Source organism: Xenopus tropicalis, chromosome 2 (assembly GCF_000004195.4).
Source record: "Xenopus tropicalis strain Nigerian chromosome 2, UCB_Xtro_10.0, whole genome shotgun sequence".
NCBI lineage: Eukaryota > Metazoa > Chordata > Amphibia > Anura > Pipidae > Xenopus > Xenopus tropicalis.
The window spans coordinates 172,728,975-172,749,889 of NC_030678.2; the positions used below are offsets into that span (position 1 = coordinate 172,728,975).

General features: G+C 40.5%; 1 protein-coding gene and 1 pseudogene across 1 annotated transcript in view; one reads left to right on the forward strand and one right to left on the reverse strand.

The window, feature by feature from the left end:
* The window catches only part of uvrag (UV radiation resistance associated), an 80,069-nt gene that overhangs the window by 48,636 nt on the left and 10,518 nt on the right, over positions 1-20,915 (forward strand). The window contains exon 13 of the mRNA XM_002941163.5: positions 16,548-16,626. Coding sequence (XP_002941209.2) covers positions 16,548-16,626 — 79 coding nt within the window. The remainder of the gene's footprint in view (positions 1-16,547; positions 16,627-20,915) is intronic.
* Positions 11,743-11,873, reverse strand: LOC116409056 (annotated as a pseudogene).

Here is a 20,915-nt window from a genome sequence, read left to right on the forward strand (position 1 = left end):
TGGGGTGACGAAAGGCAAAAGGTGGGACAATGTAGAAGATAAGAATATGGGATTTTTTTAAATAAAAAAAAAAAAGAGTATAAAGAAGTCTGGAGAAAAAGAAGATGAGAAAAGTAGGGATCTAGAGAAAAAGAACATAAGATGAAAGTAGGGATTTAGAGAAAAAGAAGATGAGAAGAAAGTAGGGATTTAGAGAAAAAGAAGATGAGAAGAAAGTAGGGATTTAGAGAAAAAGATGATGATGAGAAGAAAGTAGGGATCTAGAGAAAAAGAAGATGAGAAGAAAGTAGGGATCTAGAGAAAAAGAAGATGAGAAGAAAGTAGGGATCTAGAGAAAAAGAAGGTGAGAAGAAAGTAGGGATCTAGAGAAAAAGAAGATGAGAAGAAAGTAGGGATCTAGAGAAAAAGAAGATGAGAAGAAAGTAGGGATCTAGAGAAAAAGAAGGTGAGAAGAAAGTAGGGATCTAGAGAAAAAGAAGATGAGAAGAAAGTAGGGATCTAGAGAAAAAGAAGATGAGAAGAAAGTAGGGATCTAGAGAAAAAGAAGATGAGAAGAAAGTAGGGATCTAGAGAAAAAGAAGATGAGAAGAAAGTAGGGATCTAGAGAAAAAGAAGATGAGAAGAAAAAGTAGAGGTCTAGAGGAAATAAAAGTAAATGAGTAGAGGTCTAGATTTAAAAAAAAAATGAAAATTATGTCTAGAGAAAAAAGAAGGAAAACATAATAATGTCTAGAGAAAAAGAAGGAAAACAAGAAGAGGTCTAGTAAAAAGAAAAGGTCCAGCAAAAAAGAAAAAAAACAGGTTTAAACAAAAAAGAGGTCTAGAGAAGCACGAGTAGATAAGTGTGGAAGAGGATGGAATTAAAGGGAAGGTTAAGGAATTATCACTGGTAAACTAGATGGGAAATGTTCAAGAGAAGTGACAGATGGGAATAGCAGAGGAGGAAGAACCCCATTAGGGATAAGTATCCAGTGGATCCACACACTGCTCTATCCAGCCCCTTCTTTACTGGGGCCCAACTAGAACCAAGTTTAGGGAGGGGCTTCAGAGATGACATCATGTGAGGGTGTGTCTCCGTTACTTGCGGTTGCACAAACCACAAAAAGAAACACAATGCAGCATTCAGTATGAGATAATAGATACTTCCAGAAGACCCTAAATATTTTATAAAATCGCTTTCCAAAGAGATTTAAGGCCAAATCCACCTGTTCCATTTTATTTTATTTTTCATGTGAAAATCCATATTGGATAAAAAAAAATGGATTCTTACAGTCAAATGGCTCTAATAAAAATTCTGTCCAGAAGATTTAATAAAAATACCACAGGCCTCGCACAAACCCAAAGGGCCCAGCTGAGCTGGCAGCAAAGTGCAAACTTTCCGATAGCCTAGAACTTTCCCAGAGTTGGATGTGTATGTGCTCCGTTGTCTTCTTTTCTATAAATAATATATTTATATAAATTTTTTTTTTTACCCATCTCCTCCCTCGCTGGTGTGCGATGTACAAATGACAGATTAGTACAGATACGACCACATGTTGCACACAAAATAAAAGCCATCTGGGAACAGCTTCAATATGGTTTTTCTGCAAACAATGGCGACGAGTCAGGTGGTTACTTGCACAATGAGAAGCGGCCGGCTCTGTAGGCGTATAGGAGCATCTGGGCCAAGTCTCTGGAACGGGGATGCTGTACACGCTCCATCATAAATCACCATTTGGCTATAAAGCTGTTTAGATATTAGAGTTCTTAAGCGGAAACTTAAAATGTAAGGTAAACGTTATGGAGCACAGATCCTTCTCAGCTTAGCTTGACAATAAATGTCTGAGCAAGAGGCCGGCCAGATTTATAGCAAAGCCAGATATTTCATCTTTCCAGCAATGCTACACCCGGTAAAGGGTAACTTTTTAAAGGGGTAGTTTACCTTTAAATTAACTTTTAGTAGGTTATAGACCAGGGATCCCCAACCTTTCTTACTCGTGAGCCACAGTCAAATGTAAAAAGACTTGGGGAGCAACACAAGCACCATAAAAGTTCATGGAGGAGCCAAATAAGGGCTGTGATTGGCTATTAGGGGCCTCTATGCACCCTATCAGCTTACAGGGGCTTTATTTGGTAGGAAATCTTGTTTTTATTCAACCAAAACTTGCCCCCAAGTCAGGAATTCAAAAATAACTCCCTGGTTTGGGGGCACTGAGAGCAACACCCAAGGGGTTGGGGAGCAACATGTTGCCCCGAGTCACTGGTTGGGAATCACTGATGTAGAGAGTGCTATTCTGAGACAGATTGCAACTAGTCTTCATTTTTCCTTATTTGTGGCTTTTCAGTTATTCAGCTTTTCATTCAGGAGCTCTCCAGTTTGGAATTCTAGCCGCTATCAGGTTGCTAGGTTCCAGTGTACCCAAGCAACCAGGCAACGGTTTGAAAGAGAGACTGGAATAGGAGAGGGTCTGAATAGAAACAATTGTAGCCTCACAGAGCAATAGGGTTTTGGCTGCCGGGGTCCGTGGCCCCCATTTGAAAGCTGGAAAAATTCAGAAAAGAAAATGCAAATAATTCAAAAACTATAACAAATAAAAAATGAAGACCAAATGCCAAGAACAGGTCGTTCAATCACAAACTATAAGTAAACTTAGGTGAAGCACCCCTTATACAATATGATATCATGTTAAATAAAGTTCTAGGGTCAAGGAGATGATATCAAGATTCTTGTTGTAGGCAAAATATAAACTTTACAACTCTAGTTCGGATTCTTAACCTATGGGATATGAGCATCCTATCTACGTGGGATTAGTTAAGGGCCAAAATATTAAAAGTACCCCCCTGCTCATGATGGCCCCTACCTACCCTGGCCTCTCTAGTACATAATAACCAGAGAATCTGACCCTCAGGCTGGATTGGGCCTTGGTTGAGAAGGGAAAAGGCTAGAAGATTCCAGCTTCTTTATGACAAATAGGAGGTCTAGATTACTAACAGGTGCTAATTTGCCCGTGTAACCAATAAGGAATTGATTATTTGCTTGGTTGCCTTGGATCACAGCAGTGGTGCAATTCAGGCCTGTTTAATGTTTTTGCTGTGTTGCGGTTAAGGTCCCCATACACGGCCGATTCTAGCTGCCAATATCAGTCCCTTAGACCTATTTGGCAGCTTATTGGTCCATGTATGGGCACTAACGAGGGGCCTGCCCGGCCGACATCTGGCCTGAAATCGGGCAGATCTCGATCAGGCAGGTTAAAAATTTAGTAAGATCGGCTCTTAAATGCGGTCCCCGAACCGACGGACGCCTATACCCATCGTTCTAATTTGTTCGTTGGCCCCAGGGCCAAACATATGAATTAGCCCGATATCGCCCAGAAGATATCGGGAGAAGATCCGCTCGCTTGGCGACCTTGTCAAGCGAGCGGATCTTAGCGTGTATGGCCACCTTCATACCCAGTTCATGTACAGATAGGGTTGCCACCACTCCGGGCAGGGAGACGGGACGTGATGTCACTTGCTGGGGCCAATGACATCATGTCCTGTCCCTCATGATGTCACTGCCCCAGCTAGTGACATGATGAGTGTGGGTCTAGGACACGGCGATTGGTCAGTTGCCATATCAGTCTTCGAGAATCTTGCCTGGTATTCCGAATGATCTTCCACAACCAATTTTTTTCTTTTATTTACTAAAATTCAATTTATTTTTTGCTATGGCCACTTTCATTAATGGCATTTTTTATTTTATTGGGAATGAATTAAATATTACGCAAGTGTGGAATGAAGATTTTTCGCTAATTCCAGAAATATTGGGCGTGTAATAATTACAGCACTTTGGCTACATTTGCGATTTGTTCTTGATTCCCCCCCCCCCCCCCCCATTTTGTCATGGGTGTTAAATACTTTTGCTTATATAACCAGACCCAAAGGCAAATACACAACCTTATTTCCCCTATGATTCATATGAGGAAAATTCTCTTAAACCTATTCAGAAGAAAAAGTCTACAGCTGGATTTGCTTCTTTTATATGTGTAATAATAATATAATTAATTTTATTTTTTTTAATGATTACTTTGGGGGGGGGGGCTGGTATTGCATATTCTTATTGTATCCCAAAAAAAATGCTTAATTTGAAGCATGTTTATTATAACATAATGATAATTGCACAATTGTTTCTATTTTATACTTTTTACCAATTTAAAATCCGTTTAAAAAATTAATCTCTGTAATTTTCCTCTCTCATATGGACTCTGTAAGCCAGGTTGCTGACTTTGAGCAAAAAGAAAATGGGAATTCAGGCACCCGCAGGATTCCACATAGGCCAAAAAAATTAAAAGTCAAAAAGTTTTTATTCAACGTTACATTAAAATAGTTGACATCTCCAATACTCATTTTGTAAAAAAAAAAAAAAAATGAAAACAAGAATGAACGCAATAACTTTTGTATACAAGCCTCCACAAATATATATATACAGGTAAAGGATCCCTTATCCGGAAACCCGATATCCAGAAAGGTCCGAATTACGGAAAGCCTGTCTCCCATAGACTCAATTTTAATCAAATAATTCAGATTTTTTAAATTTATTTCCTTTTTCTCTGTAATAATAAAACAGTACCTGTACTTGATCCCAACTAAGATATAATTACCCCTTATTGGGGGCAGAACAGCCCTATTGGGTTTATTTCATGGTTAAATGATTCTCTTTAATAATAAAACAGTACCTGTACTTGATCCCAACTAAGATATAATTACCCCTTATTGGGGCAGAACAGCCCTATTGGGTTTATTTAATGGTTAAATTATTCCCTTTTCTCTGTAATAATAAAACAGTACCTGTACTTGATCCCAACTAAGATATAATTACCCCTTATTGGGGGCAGAACAGCCCTATTGGGTTTATTTAATGGTTAAATGATTCCCTTTTCTCTGTAATAATAAAACAGTACCTGTACTTGATCCCAACTAAGATATAATTACCCCTTATTGGGGCAGAACAGCCCTATTGGGTTTATTTCATGGTTAAATGATTCCCTTTTCTCTGTAATAATAAAACAGTACCTGTACTTGATCCCAACTAAGATATAATTACCCCTTATTGGGGCAGAACAGCCCTATTGGGTTTATTTCATGGTTAAATGATTCCCTTTTCTCTGTAATAATAAAACAGTACCTGTACCTGATCCCAACTAAGATATAATTACCCCTTATTGGGGGCAGCACAGCCCTATTGGGTTTATTTAATGGTTAAATGATTCCCTTTTCTCTGTAATAATAAAACAGTACCTGTACTTGATCCCAACTAAGATATAATTACCCCTTATTGGGGGCAGAACAGCCCTATTGGGTTTATTTAATGGTTAAATGATTCCCTTTTCTCTGTAATAATAAAACAGTACCTGTACTTGATCCCAACTAAGATATAATTACCCCTTATTGGGGCAGAACAGCCCTATTGGGTTTATTTAATGGTTAAATGATTCCCTTTTCTCTGTAATAATAAAACAGTACCTGTACTTGATCCCAACTAAGATATAATTACCCCTTATTGGGGGCAGAACAGCCCTATTGGGTTTAATTACTGTTTTATTGATTTTTTAGTAGACTTAAGGTATGAAGATCCAAAGTACAGAAAGACCCCTTATCCGGAATACCCTCGGTCCCGAGCATTCTGGATAACGGGTCCTATACCTGTATACACAAAAAAAAAATTAAAAACTTTAAGGTGCCATTTACTAACGGTCGTATTTTTTTTTTTTCAATTCAGATTGGTTTCTATTTTTGTATTTATGTGTCAAAACTAGGGATGCACCGAATCTAGCCTTTTTTTTTTTTTTTTTTTTTTATGGATTTGGTTTCGGCCGAATCCACTTCGGCTGAACCGAATCATATTTAGCATAAATTAGCATATGCTAAATAGCACCCAGAAAGGGTTACATTTTAGGGGGGGGGGATTTTCACTGGTTCGAGATTTGGCAGAATCCGTCAAGGTGCGTTCGGGGTTCAGTGCGACCATTCCAAATCCGAAAATCCCCCATCTAAGGGGCATATTTATTATGCTGTGTAAAAAAATGGCGAGAAAATTAGTCACATATCGCCAGGCTTCGCTGTGTAAAAACGGCGTAATTGTTTTACGCGTTTTTTCTTCCACCGGAACTTATGGAAAATAATGGCGTAATATCCGGCGTTCAGATGGCGATCTAGTGCTGGGCGGTATACCGGTAAAAACCGATCACCGGTTTTTTTTTTTGAAACCGATATGAATTTTCTACATACCCCCATACCGGTGTGCGTGAATACTTCCAGGTGCGCGCGTGACGTCAGCGCGCACGCGACGTCAGCGCGCACACTCTAAAAAAGCGCCATCGCTAGGACGCATTCAGAGTCGGATACCAATGTGAGCTGTCGGGGGGTGCCTGGCCAGTAATTATATTTTATGTGAAGGGGATGGGGGGGTGTTATTTATGTGAAGGGGATGGGGGGGTGTTTGGGGTGGGGGTGGGTGGGTTATACTTATGTGAAGGGGATGGGGTTGTGTTTGGGGGGTGGGATGGGGTGGGGGGTTATATTTATGTGAAGGGGATGGGGGTGTGTGCGGATGGGGGGGTGTTTGGGGTGGGGTGGTGGTGGGGGGGTTTGTGTGGGGATGGGGGGGTGTTTGGGGTGGGGTGGGGGGTGTGCGGATGGGGGGGTGTTTGGGGTGGGGGGGGTGCGTGCGGATGGGGGGGTGTTTGGGGTGGGGGGTGGGGGTGCTGCGTGCGGATGGGGAAGTGTTTGGGGTGGCGGGGGGGGTGCGGGTGGCGGGTGTTTGGGGTGGTCACCTAATCATGCATGGGGAAAAAAAAATACCGTCAAATACCGTGATACCGATATAATTTTGAAAAATACCGTGATATAAATTTTTGGTCATACCGCCCAGCACTATGGCGATCTTTTCCATTTATTTTACACAGCTTTTTACTCCCGTTTTTTCAGCGAATTAGTTTTACACGGCATAACAAATACGCCCCTTAGACTTGTTTAGATCATGTAGAAGTTAATGGCAAATGTCCCTTCCCTTTGCTCATAGATATTTCTTTGCTTTGATTCTTCAGAGGTTTCCGGATTTTTGTCACTGGATTTTGTGTTTTTTTTTTTTGGTTCATATTTTTTGATAAATGTCAAACATTCGTGGAAATGAGTATTCGAGTATTTGAGTAAATCTGCCTAGAACTGTTTGGAAAAGATTGAATATTACATTTTATTCAGTATAAAAATATTGAAAAACATACCCTGTTTTATTATTAAGAGAATAGTAGTGAATATCCTTGGGCTTTCTAAATATCTGTACGTTAGATTATACGTTGAAGTATATAGAACCATTAGCGGAACTCCAGTGAAGGTGTGCCGGTCCCTTTGGCAGGTAGAGACCTATAAAACGTTAGCTCTGCTTGCTGTCTCTCTGCTTTCTGTAACTTGCAACTCATGAGGAATTGTATCTCTTCATCTTTTTGGCAGTCGGAGACATTTTATTTTGTGCAATTTTTGAACAGAATTCTGTTTGGCTTAATGCAGACTGTTTTTATTGTGTGTTTTAAGATTACATTCTTGGTATCTAACATACTTTTGCCTTTTGAGTATTTCTCCTGGTGGATGACTCCACCCATGTTGCCTGACTCTTCCCTTGGAGAATATTGGGTGCCAGGGATTTGACTTCTTGTATGTATGGAGATGAGCTGTTGTTCATTATATAGATCTTGAGTATCGTAATGACTTTCTCAAGCCAAGCTCTTCCTGTAACGAGTTCTGCTTCATTCCTTCATGCAGGAACCTGTTCTTGTATTAAATGATACTGACACATGCAGGGAAATGCCCCAAATGTACTCTTATTATATCATAAAATAGGCAGTTTATCTTTGGGTGTGTAATTACAAAATAAGTAGTAATAAAACCTTATATTATAAAGATTTCCTGTGCTTGAGAGTCCACTGATGGACCCCTCTAGGTGTGCTCACAATCAGACATATTGACCTCCCCCTGCCTGTCTAGGGCTTGACATTATGGGGCCTATTTATTAAAATACGACAGGTACGAAATACAAAAAATTTGTATTTGTTTGTATTGTGCTTTGCTTGTTTTCTGCGAATTTTTCATATTTTGTTACAAAATCGTATTGTTGCGCCGAGTAGGAAAGTTTCGGGTTCATTCAAGCTTCGGTATGGTGACTTTCCCTGGGCCAGGTTGGAGCTGCAGAGCGCCATTGAGCCCCATGGGAGGCTTTCCTTGGGCCGGGTTGGAGCTGCAAAGTGCCATTGAGCCCTATGGGAGACTTTCCTTGGGCCGGGTTGGAGCTGCAGAGTGCCATTGAGCCCTATGGGAGGCCTTCCTCGGGCCGGGTTGGAGCTGCAGAGTGCCATTGAGCCCTATGGGAGACTTTCCTTGGGCCGGGTTGGAGCTGCAGAGTGCCATTGAGCCCTATGGGAGACTTTCCTCGGGCCGGGTTGGAGCTGCAGAGTGCCATTGAGCCCTATGGGGAGACTTTCCTCGGGCCGGGTTGGAGCTGCAGAGTGCCATTGAGCCCTATGGGGAGACTTTCCTCGGGCCGGGTTGGAGCTGCAGAGTGCCATTGAGCCCTATGGGAGACTTTCCTTGGGCCGGGTTGGAGCTGCAGAGTGCCATTGAGCCCTATGGGAGACTTTCCTTGGGCCGGGTTGGAGCTGCAGAGTGCCATTGAGCCCAATGGGAGACTTTCCTTGGGCCGGGTTGGAGCTGCAGAGTGCCATTGAGCCCTATGGGAGACTTTCCTTGGGCCGGGTTGGAGCTGCAGAGTGACACTGAGCCCTATGGGAGACTTTCCTTGGGCCAGGTTGGAGCTGCAGAGTGCCATTGAGCCCTATGGGAGACTTTCCTTGGGCCGGGTTGGAGCTGCAGAGTACCATTGAGCCCTGTGGGAGACTTTCCTTGGGCCGGGTTGGAGCTGCAGAGTGCCATTGAGCCCTATGGGAGACTTTCCTTGGGCCGGGTTGGAGCTGCAGAGTGCCATTGAGCCCTATGGGAGACTTTCCTTGGGCCGGGTTGGAGCTGCAGAGTGCCATTGAGCCCTATGGGAGACTTTCCTTGGGCCGGGTTGGAGCTGCAGAGTGCCATTGAGTCCTATGAGGGGCTTCCAAAATCATGCACAGAAGGATCAAAGCCAGAAAGGTTTTCCCGCCATTTACGATCGTTCGGATACGAAAATTTTGTGACTTTCGGATCGTCAATACGATATTATTGTGACTAATACGATTTTTTCATAAGCATTTTCGTGATATTTGCGATCATCAGAAATTATCATATTTAATCTGAATTTTTCACAGTTCAGGATTCGAACTTGTACTTTGATGAATAGACCCCCTAGTGTGCATACTGGGAGTCCTGGATGAACTAATAAGTACCAACCATGCTAGAACCAGATACAGAACGTTCTTATACTACGCAAGAAATATCATTGCAATGACTTGGATGGGCCCCAAATTACCCTGGTAAATCAAACTCTGCCCCTCATCAAATTTACTCTACTAGCCAGAGGTTCCAAAAAGAAATTTGAAGAAATATGGAGCCCATGGTGGGAGGCAGGCCTATTGACAATAAGTAGTAGTAACCTCTATCTCAGTGGTTCTCAATCTGTGGGTCGAGACCCCTTTGGGGGTGGAACGACTCTTTCACAGGGGTCGCCTAAGACCATCGGAAAACACATATTTCCGATGGTCTTAGGAATAATTTTATGGTTGGGGGTCACCACAACATGAGGAACTGTATTAAAGGGTCGCGGCATTAGGAAGGTTGAGAACTACTGCTCTATCTGTTGCCTCTTCCCATTCTTCCTCCGTAAGATCTGGGATATTGGACAACCACTTACGATAGGCTGTTTGGAATGGTGACAGGGTTGTTTGTTATAGAATTTTATCCAGTGTTGATGTAGGTTTAGTTAAAGTGGGGGACCAATGTCATGGTTTTACAATCTACTATGGCAATCTACCCCAAACCCCCTGGCTAAGACCAATGGCAGAGCGATATACCAGACCTGGATGATGAAATGTGGGATGATGCTCTTGACTAGATTCCCGAAATACCAATGTCAGTCAGAGGCAGGTTTATCCAAATTAAATTTATTAATCGTGCTTATTTAACACCCCACAGATTAGCAAAGATATAACCTCAAACATCCGACCTGTGCCCCAAATGTAACACAGCAGGAGGCTCATTTCTCCATGTATTCTGGGAATGTCCAGCCATTCACCAATTATGGTCATCAATACTGAAATACATCAGTAAAACATTGGCTTTCCCTAACATACACTCCCCAAAGCTATGTTTACTGGGGGTACTAGAGGGCCTGGGGTTATCGCCATGCCAACATCTGTGCTATTTGCAACTGCCATTTTATGTTAAAGCCATTTTGCTAAATTGGAAATCGACAACTGCCCCCTCGCTTACCTTCTCGAAAAAAACTAGTAAATGATGTGCTACCTAAACAAAAATTGGTCTAAAAACTTGTAAAAGAAAAAGTGGGGGACCATAGTGCAATTTCAAACTGTGGTTGGGAGGTTTGTAGGCCAACTCCACCGCATTGCACAGTATTTATACATATATCCCGCGGGCTATTCAGTTGGGTGACAGACAGGCATGGCCACTTTGGCAAATTGTTTTTCCTTATTTACATTTACTTTTACTAGATGAGCTCAGACTAGAGGGATACGTTTCATTATTAGTCCACACGGAATGCAGGGCTATCAATTATCTGCTCCAAGCTTAAATGAGATCATCTTACAGTATTTACAGAACATATGGCGCAGGGTCCCAGAAGTTTTCTCACATTAGCACACAATTCATTATAATTTCCTCAAGTGCGTAATCTATATATCGTGTAAAGTATACAATTAATTTATTATCCGGAGAACCCACAAAGGTACCTGCTGTACCTCTTATTGAGGCTGCAGTGCTGTTCCTTAATGTTCCTTTTTGTCTATTTGTAAGAAAGTACATCACGCAGCGTCGTTAGGGTCCATCAACATACTTTACTAATTTACAAACAACATTTAGGGAAGCAGAGTTTTAAATCTTCTAATTTTTGCTCCTCCCCCCCATAAAACTTTAACACAAAATCAATCAAAAAATGTCTGTGTACAAAGAAAAGATACACATAAAAAACATGCAAAAAAACCATGAACGGTCCTCATTTATAGGGCTGTGACTTGTGTAATTATAATAGAACCCTGATTCAGCGTTTATCAGAGGACCACCTCAAAGCAGTTGAGGTGGGAAGTGTAAAATCTGGTGGGAAAAAAAAAAACACAGTTTGCCTACGTGGGACCACAAATAAATGCTGTTTGTGTTATAGGCTATGTGTGTTATAGGCTATAATGTTGCCCTATTTTCAAAGGGTTTCAGAAATCAATTGAGAGGTAAGGTAGCCATACATGTGCCAATAATCTTTCCTGCGACCATTGGTTCATGTCCTCCATTGACGTTTAGGGCTGAATCGTCAGATGATATTGAATCGTCTGTGAGTCCTACCCGAAGGCATGGGCTCCGATGCTCATGTGTCCATGGCTTTCGCTAATGAACAGGATGTGCGGGCAGATCCACCTTCGCTGAAGCTAGGGCGGGGACCACCAAGTCTTGGCCTTGGGTCAAGCCCAGAGGACTATGACACCTATCCAGGGTGCTCAAATCAGACACAAAAAAGGCGCTGAAGTGTGCGGGTGCAATGCCATTAATTGCCTTGGTAAGGCTCCAGCTGGCAGATGAAAGAAAAATTACCTCCCGCCTGCCTAATGTCTGGGGCAAAGGAAGTGAAGCCTTTGACAACCTAAAGGCCAGAGGACCAAGTGTTTCTCATTTCGATACTACACTTGATCTTAGCCAAAAGGCAGAGAAGCGATCGTCAGATAGGGAGGTAGAAACAATAGGGATTCTACCGCTACCTGACAATTCAGCCCTAAATGAAGATTTTAACCTGTCAATCGTTTTACCTGTCCGATTGGTGAGACGACCGATATCCAACACTCTCTCGTTGATCCGCCATAGACGCACCAATATTGTATGAAACAAGGTTTTGTACAATACTATCAGTGCATGTATGGCCAGCTTAAGGATGCACCAAGTGCACTATTTTGGGATTTGGCTGAATCCTCTACACAAGATCTGGTTAAATCCGAATCCTAATTGTAATATGCAAATTAGATTATGAAGGTTTTAATGACAACCATGCACACAGTGTGTGCTAAAAAATGTTCAACTTCCATGTTCATGTGATGAAAAGTCAGAATCCCAAACCGAATCCTGGATTCAGTGCATCTCTAATGGAGAGTTCTCAGACCTCTATAACTCCTCCTTCTAGAGTCATTGAGTTCACCAGTGTTATCCTAGCTTATAGAAGGGATCAATTTGCCCAAATATAAAAGTGTATACACTTGCAGTTTGGTTAAACTCAGGCAAATGTATTTGCTTAAAAAAAACAAGCCAGTTTCCAAATGGAATGTCCATGGAATCAAACAGATTGATTCTATGGAGCCATCTTGGCCCCATGTGATATCCTGGGAGATACCAAATCATACTGAGGTCTGGTAAATATGACAGTGGGTAATCATCATGCTCCACACGCAGTTGTCTACACACAAGTTGTACAGATCTGACGTTTCAGCCTCTGAGCCATTGGTACACAGCAGAATTACTGGCCCCTTAGTTCTGGCTGGCAATCCCTTTTTTGTATTTTTATTGTATTTTTTGGTGTAATGTCACTGAAATTTGATCCAAATGATTGTATGGAATTGTCTATGAAGATTCTCATTCATCCAGGCCATGATATACAGTAGTATTAAGATAAGGTATTAGATATACTAGTAGTATTAAGTCTAAAACAACTGGACTTTTCTGAGTTTTTCTTGATGGACTATTGTCTATGAAGGTTCTCATTCATCCAGGCCATGATATACAGTATCTAGTAGTATTAAGTCTAAAACAACTGGACTTTTCTGAGTTTTTCTTGATGGACTATTGTCTATGAAGGTTCTCATTCATCCAGGCCATGATATACAGTATCTAGTAGTATTAAGTCTAAAACAACTGGACTTTTCTGAGTTTTTCTTGATGGACTATTGTCTATGAAGGTTCTAATTCATCCAGGCCATGATATACAGTATCTAGTAGTATTAAGTCTAAAACAACTGGACTTTTCTGAGTTTTTCTTGATGGACTATTGTCTATGAAGATTCTCATTCATCCAGGCCATGATATACAGTATCTAGTAGTATTAAGTCTAAAACAACTGGACTTTTCTGAGTTTTTCTTGATGGACTATTGTCTATGAAGGTTCTCATTCATCCAGGCCATGATATACAGTATCTAGTAGTATTAAGTCTAAAACAACTGGACTTTTCTTAGTTTTTCTTGATGGACTATTGTCTATGAAGATTCTCATTCATCCAGGTCATGATATACAGTATCTAGTAGAATTAAGTCTAAAACAATTGGACCTTTCTGAGTTTTTCTTGAAAACGTTTCACCGCTCATCTGAGTGTCTTCTTCGGTTCAGATGGTAGGTAGGTAGAATCATGGTAGCACTGTGATTGGATCATACCTTCTTTCAACTGTCAGTTTCAGCCAACACCTAACTGAATAAGTTCAATGGAACCATTGTGATTGGATGCCTGTGACAGTACTACCCTCAAGGGTTTAAATGCCAGGGTTCTTTTGAACTGAAGAAGCCACTCGGATGAGTGGTGAAACGTTTCCAAGAAAAACTCAAAGTCCAGTTGTTTTAGGCTTAATTCTACTGGATACTGTATTGTATGGAATTCCACTTACACACAGAAATATAGGTTGTGTTTCGGCACTGAAGGCCCAGCAGGTTGTTCTAAGCAGCCAGTAACCGAAACAGGAATGCCAAACCCAATGAAGGGATCTTTATTGCTTTCAGATACATTTGTAGAGCATGTAGGCTAATAAACATTTTAATCCGAACAGTGACCTTCATAGGCAACATCCAAGGCATTTGAGTAACCCCATTCCTTAATCAGTGTGTTTCTCAACCACACGTCCTTGGACCTCTTTCCCAACAGTTGTCCTTGGACCCAGGGCTGAGCCAAAGCAGCGTTAATGAGATTTCCTGAAGAAAATATAGGAAGTCTCATGTTTCACAAGAGTTAAATACCTTGGACCAAGAAATCAGTCATTTGTGTGTTGGCCAGAAGGTTTCTGGATTAGAATCTCGCAAATTAATTCTACTTCTACTTTAGTGAGGTCGGCTGTTTTTGGATCAACATTTTTGAAATTAATTTTAACTTTGGAAAGCTATTTTTTAGAGTTTTTTTTCTCGTCCAGTACTTGGTATCAGGAAGTTAGGAGTTCATTTTAGCATTAAATGATTAAACTGTCCTGCCTCACTGATAAACAACCCCCCCCCCCAAAAAAAATAAATCCGGAATCGTGGTGCTCCTACATCTAATAAACATGGCAGTATGTTAAAGACCACCCCAAATGTAAGGTATGATTAATTTACTGAATTGATCAGCAACAGGAAGTTCTTGGTATCCAGCGAACAGAACACCCACCAATTACGTAACTCCATCATGAAAATATATACACCCCAGATGTCTTAAACAATTTAAACAAATTCAAGGAAATTGTACCAAATTTACAAGTAATTGGTATCATAGAGGTTTGGAAGCATTGTCAGTTGTTTGCAATAATCATTCTTTATCTGCAATTAAAAAATGTATATATGTATATATGTTTATATAGTATGTATATACGCCGTACCCTGTACATATGTGCACAATATTTATTTTTTTCAGAGCAAATAATTGAAGGATAAACCTCTCTATTTATAGATGTGCTCCAGAGTTCTTAATTGCCTTCGCATGTTGTCAGATGTGGTAAATTGTATTTAAGAGAATTAACGAGCTGAAACAATTTCACAAAAACATTCAAATGAAGCGGCCCAGATTCAATCCAATGATAAAACTGTCTAGTTCATCTCCTAGTCTGTCTCCTAGTTCATCTGTCTAGTTCATCTCCTAGTCTATCTCCTAGTTCATCTCCTAGTCTATCTGTCTAGTTCATCTCCTAGTCTATCTCCTAGTTCATCTCCTAGTCTATCTTCTAGTTCATCTCCTAGTTCATCTGTCTAGTCTATCTCCTAGTTCAGTTGTGGACATTGTCATAGAGTTTAATGATGATTTAACATGGCCATGATAAAAGGTTTTCCTGCTCAAACTGAATCTTGCCCATTGTTTGCTTGGGGGGGGGGAGTTATCAAAGGTTGAGTCAGATTTCTCATTTTTTTTTAAAAATTGGAATAAACTAATTTCCGTGAATGTCTGGCATTTACTAAAAAGTATGTATGTAGGTATATCTTTATTTATAAAGTGCTACTTATGTACGCAGCGCTGTACAGTAGAATACATTAATACAAACAGGGGGTTATTAAGATAATAATAGATAAATACAAAGTATAACAATAAATACAAGGTACAGTTGCAATAAGTTAAGAGTCAAAGACACAAGAGGATGGAGGTCCCTGCCCCGTAGAGCTTACACTCTATAAGTCTGAACAGAAAAGGTACGCCTGAGGAAAAGGTGCAGAAAAGTCGCGAAAGTGCGACTTTTTCAAATTGCTGCACTGAAACCTCTACTTTTTTGAATGGTTACTCAAAAAACCAGCATCAAAAATACGAAACCTCTTAAAGTTTCGAAGCAAAAGAAAGATCCTCCAGGGGAGAGAAGGGACATCTTCCATTGACTTCTACATGATATCGGTAATTTTTAGCTGGTGAATTGCTGGATTTGTAGCTGTTTTGATGCATAGTAAATCTCTAAAACCTAGGATTTTTTTTTGCTCTAAAAAAAAAAAAAGTCACAATTAGGGGGAAAAACAAATCAGACGGTTAGTAATTTGCCCCCTAAATTTCTGTTAGATCTCGATAACAAATAACACTTATCTCCCACTTATCCTAATGGGGGGTAGACATAGCTTTATTACACTATCCCTTTAAACAGTAGAGAAATGGACCAGGGTCCTAGTCTTTCTAGGAAGAGTGGTAAAGAAGAGAGGGGGGGGGGCAATCGGATCTACCATTAGATTGAGTGCAGTTTTGGAGACCACATCTCTAGAGGAGTCCTCACCAATCCTACACCATTATGTATCATAGATATGTGTATCCTAAGTTTTTAGATCTGAGAGAGTCAAGTAAATGTATCTATGGACTCCAAAGAGGAGTGTATTTATTAAAGTATCTATAGAACAAGGCACTTTATAGAGAAGTGAGAAGGTTGATGTCTCTCAGTAATATGTAAGGGGGTCCTACTGTATGTAGAAGCTAAAACACGATATGAACAATCTCTAGTGAAGTAGTAAGGCCTTATCTGCTCTGTATAATTGGAATTCATAGTGTTGGTGAATATATTCCTGCATACAGCTTCTCTGTGCTCTAAAAAGTACCTCTCATGATCACTCTACCTTCTACTTCTGACTGTAATACAGTATGGCTTTGTCTGTTTATTGTTGCCTTTATATTTCTATATCTTAAGAGGTTTATTTTTATTGTTTTATACAGGTTTCCTTTGTATCCGAAAGGTGGAGAAAAGCTTCAGTTTGACTATGGAGTCTATCTCCTCAACAAAAATATTGCCCAGGTAAGAGTGACATAGAGAACAGTGGGTAAAGGCAGTTGCCCAATAATAAGACAAGGATTTAGGGGAAGAAGAGACATAGGAGGAATGTCTATCTTTCTCTTTTCCCCCGTGAACAATGGCAAAGCCATTTATGGCTGCATATCTCAGTGTAACAAGCCTCACCGAAGGCTCAAGTCCTCAATAACAATAGGTGTCTCCACATTTCACTCCGCACTTTGAAAATATTAACTGTACACCCAGAGGGTCAAGGATAAGACTTAAGTTTTATATCTCAGAGCAGAACACCTGTTACAGCAACGTTCCCATGTTTAGTCAATGAGCGGCCTGCTTCTCACCCGTCGTCATCTTCTGGCAAAGAATATGAGGGGAGAAAAAAAATATTTTGAAACATTTTTTCAACACCCCGAAATGTCTCGGTCTCCGCTTTCCTCTTTCTATTAACTCATGTAAAGCAATAAACTGCTGGCATGAAAGGCTTTCTCAGTAAGAATATACACGTTCCTCTCATCCCGAAGGAAAACGAGACTCCAGAAGAACAGTGCTCGCTATTCATTGGCGGCAAAGTGCAACATCCTCCGGCGAGGGTAACAATAAAATAAATAGGCCGTAGGTAATAAAACGTTTAATGCTAAATACGAGCTCGGAATATTTTACCTCATTAAACCTGGGGGCGATGCTAAGTGGTCAAGAATTTATTTGCTTAATCGTTTTCGGCTTGTCGGCATTAATCTTGGTGGTTGAACCCTGATCGGTATTTCCACTGCCTTGCATAAGTATTCACCCCCCTGGACATTTCCACATTGGTAGGGTTACTACCTGGAAGTAAACTGGATCTGACTTGCACAAGATGCTTTTAAATATGCAAAATGTTTTTGTTGCCCAACTATTCAACACTTGACAGAACCATCTTTGGCTTCGTAAACCTTTTTTTTTTTTTTTTTTTCTATCAGTAAAATTACTCTAAACAGCCTCCAGAATTACCTACCTTTGTCCCAGCATTCTCTCCGACCTGGTTCCACAGTTAGAAGTTAATTGTTATTCTTTGCTTCCTTGTGCAGAGTGAAGCCCCGCCCCCACTTCCTGTTCAGGTCTCTCATCAAAAAAAACAAAACAAAACCCTGCTAATGCACAGACTGGCTCCTGCTGCCTCCAGGCATACTCTCCAGGTCGACTACAGGTAGTCCAATCAAAGAGAGAACTGAACAGGAAGTGGGGGCAGGGCTTCACTCTGCACAAGGAAGCAAAGAAAAACGATCAACTTCTAACTGAGGAACCAGGTCAGAGAGAATGCTGGGACAAAGGTAGGTAATTCTGGAGGCTGTTTAGAGTAATGTTACTGATAGAAAAAAAAAAACGATATTGTGGTCATTACGGGAAGTTCTATAAATTAGAAAAAATATAATTTTTTCTCAAATTGAAAATTTGTTCTTTAATGAATGGGCCCCTACGTGTTGATGTTTATCCAATTTTGGTCTGATAGTGATAATCAAAATGTATTATATATTGTATGATATCCTTGGGGGGACCTACAATGGAAGTCACTTTCGTACGATTGGTGCCTGCCAACTATTTCATGTTCAGAACAGCCTCTGATTGGTTATTTTTAGGGCTTTATCCTACAATTTCAGGCTGAATGTTCGTTCTAGATTGTTGCATTGAAACGTACAACCGATATCCCGACGTTCGTCAGAAGACTAAAATATGAACGTGTGTGGGCAGCTTAAACCACTTTCTTTTTGTAACTTCCTGGTCCTGCCGAGTAAAGGTGCCAATATACAGGCCGATTGTAGCTGCCGATATCGGTCCCTTGTAGGGGCAGAAACGACGGCCATACCCGACCAATATCTGGCCTGAAATTGGGCAGATATCAATCGGGGAGGTTAAAAGATTGTCAGATCGGGGACCGCATTGGCTCGTTGATGCGGTCCCCAAACCGACTGTGCCATTGCTGCCGTTAGAAATCGATCATTTGGCCCCAGGGCCAAACGATCGAATTAGCCTACGTTTTCCCGATATCACCCACCTGTAGGTGGGGGATATCAGGAGAAGATCTGCTCGCTTGGCAATCTCGGATCTTAACGTGTATGGGCACCTTAACTGTTTGCAGAAGACAAGCTATTAAAACAAATTGGCAGCCCACAGATAAGCTCTCGGAAGCAGTGGCACCTTATCTCAAAGCCTGAAAAAGGTGCTGTTTATGAAAGGAAGGGGTTTGTTTATACTTTAACTTAATTTGAACTGCTTCGATTGTCCCTTAATAGCACTTTTCCTTGTGATTGTTTGGCAGATATAAAAGGTAACATGTCCCTATGTATTTAAGTAAAACTGCCAATCACAGGAGCTGACCCGGGATGTCACAATTGTACAACTCCTTTTGATTAAATTCACCAACCAATAATTTTATTTGTTGTTATTGTACAGCAATATTTAACACAAAAGGTGGTTTATTGACCCTTTGGAAATATATTTAAGTATATGTTTTGTGGCTTTTTTGATTTTTTTTAATATCCCTTTTTATACAATTGATATAATATCGGCTTTTATCCGTATCGGTTGTCGTCGGAGCTGTTTCTCGATAAGATCCCGTCTCGAATCCTAAGAGCCATGAATTCTGTAGGACAGCTTAATGCGTTCTTCATCCTCATGTAATCTATCACCTTTTTACTAGCTCTCAGAATGTGCACTATTTGTTGTTGGAAGAGAGCTATAAAAGCGGTTATCTTATACTATACATTGGCAGCGATTTTTCCATGTCATCATCTAGATGTCTAATAAATTCAAGCTGCAAGCAGATGAAATGAGCTCTAATGCACTCTTTGAATTCTATAGTGTATTGTTACAATTTTATTTCCCCCCCCCGTTCCTGGCCATGAAGGCCGTACGGTCTTGGCACAACCGCACTGTACATCATAATGCAATGTTATCGCGAAGATAAAACCCATAATCCACTGCGTATTTATAGCATTGCGGTTCCTTGTCTTTGGTGAGCAACACTGGCCTTACTCTGAAACATCATAAAAATGTCAGGGATTATTTGATTGTGTTTCACATAGTGTTCCGTTGCCCTGTGCCATTTTAAATCTTTAGAAATTGCCATGTTATGTTTCTCGGTGTAGAGTGATACCTGTAGAAGACTTTATTGGGAAAGGGATAGTCTACCCAGGGATTGGCACAGCTCTACTGACCAATTATATCTCATAGTTGCTGGGGCAAAGGGTAAGATTACAGTGCAATGAAATCGCAGGAGCGAATGTATAATGTGCCAATAGAAAAAAATGAAAAATTGACTTTATTAAAAAAACAAAACACGGATTAACAGATTTTTCTTCTGTGGAAAAAGTGCCCCCTTGGAGACGGGAAGAATTTTTTTCCCCAAGCCTCCATGGAGAACTTTTTCAGCACCATGGTGTTTAGAGTGTTTATTGCAACCTATTGCCCCCCCTTCACAGCATCTACCTTGACTTTGACTTGGCCATTCCAGAATCCGCCATTTTTTTTTCTTTAGTGGATTTACTGAAATATTTATTTTCATGTTACAAGGTCGAATTTTAGTTGAGCTTCGATCTTCTCACATCATTTGATCCTCATGATACGAATAAACTTAGGGGCTGACAATTAACAGGGGCTGTTTACCTTCAGGTTAACTTTTAGTACAGGTATAGGACCCATTATCCAGAATGCTCAGGACCAAGGGTATTTGGGATAAGGAGTCTTTCCGTAATTTGGATCGCCATACCTTAAGTCTACTAAAAAATTAATAAAACATTAATTAAACCCAACAGGACTGTTCTGTCCCCAATACGGGGTAATTATATCTTAGTTGGGATCAAGTACAGGTACTGTTTTATTATTACAGAGAAAAGGGAATCATTTAACCATTAAATAAACCCAATAGGGCTGTTCTGCCCCAATAAGGGGTAATTATATCTTAGTTGGGATCAAGTACAGGTACTGTTTTATTATTACAGAGAAAAGGGAATCATTTAACCATGAAATAAACCCAATAGGGCTGTTCTGCCCCCAATAAGGGGTAATTATATCTTAGTTGGGATCAAGTGCAGGTACTGTTTTATTATTACAGAGAAAAGGGAATCATTTAACCATGAAATAAACCCAATAGGACTGTTCTGCCCCCAATAAGGGGTAATTATATCTTAGTTGGGATCAAGTACATGTACTGTTTTATTATTACAGAGAAAAGGGAATCATTTAACCATTAAATAAACCCAATAGGACTGTTCTGCCCCCAATAAGGGGTAATTATATCTTAGTTGGGATCAAGTACAGGT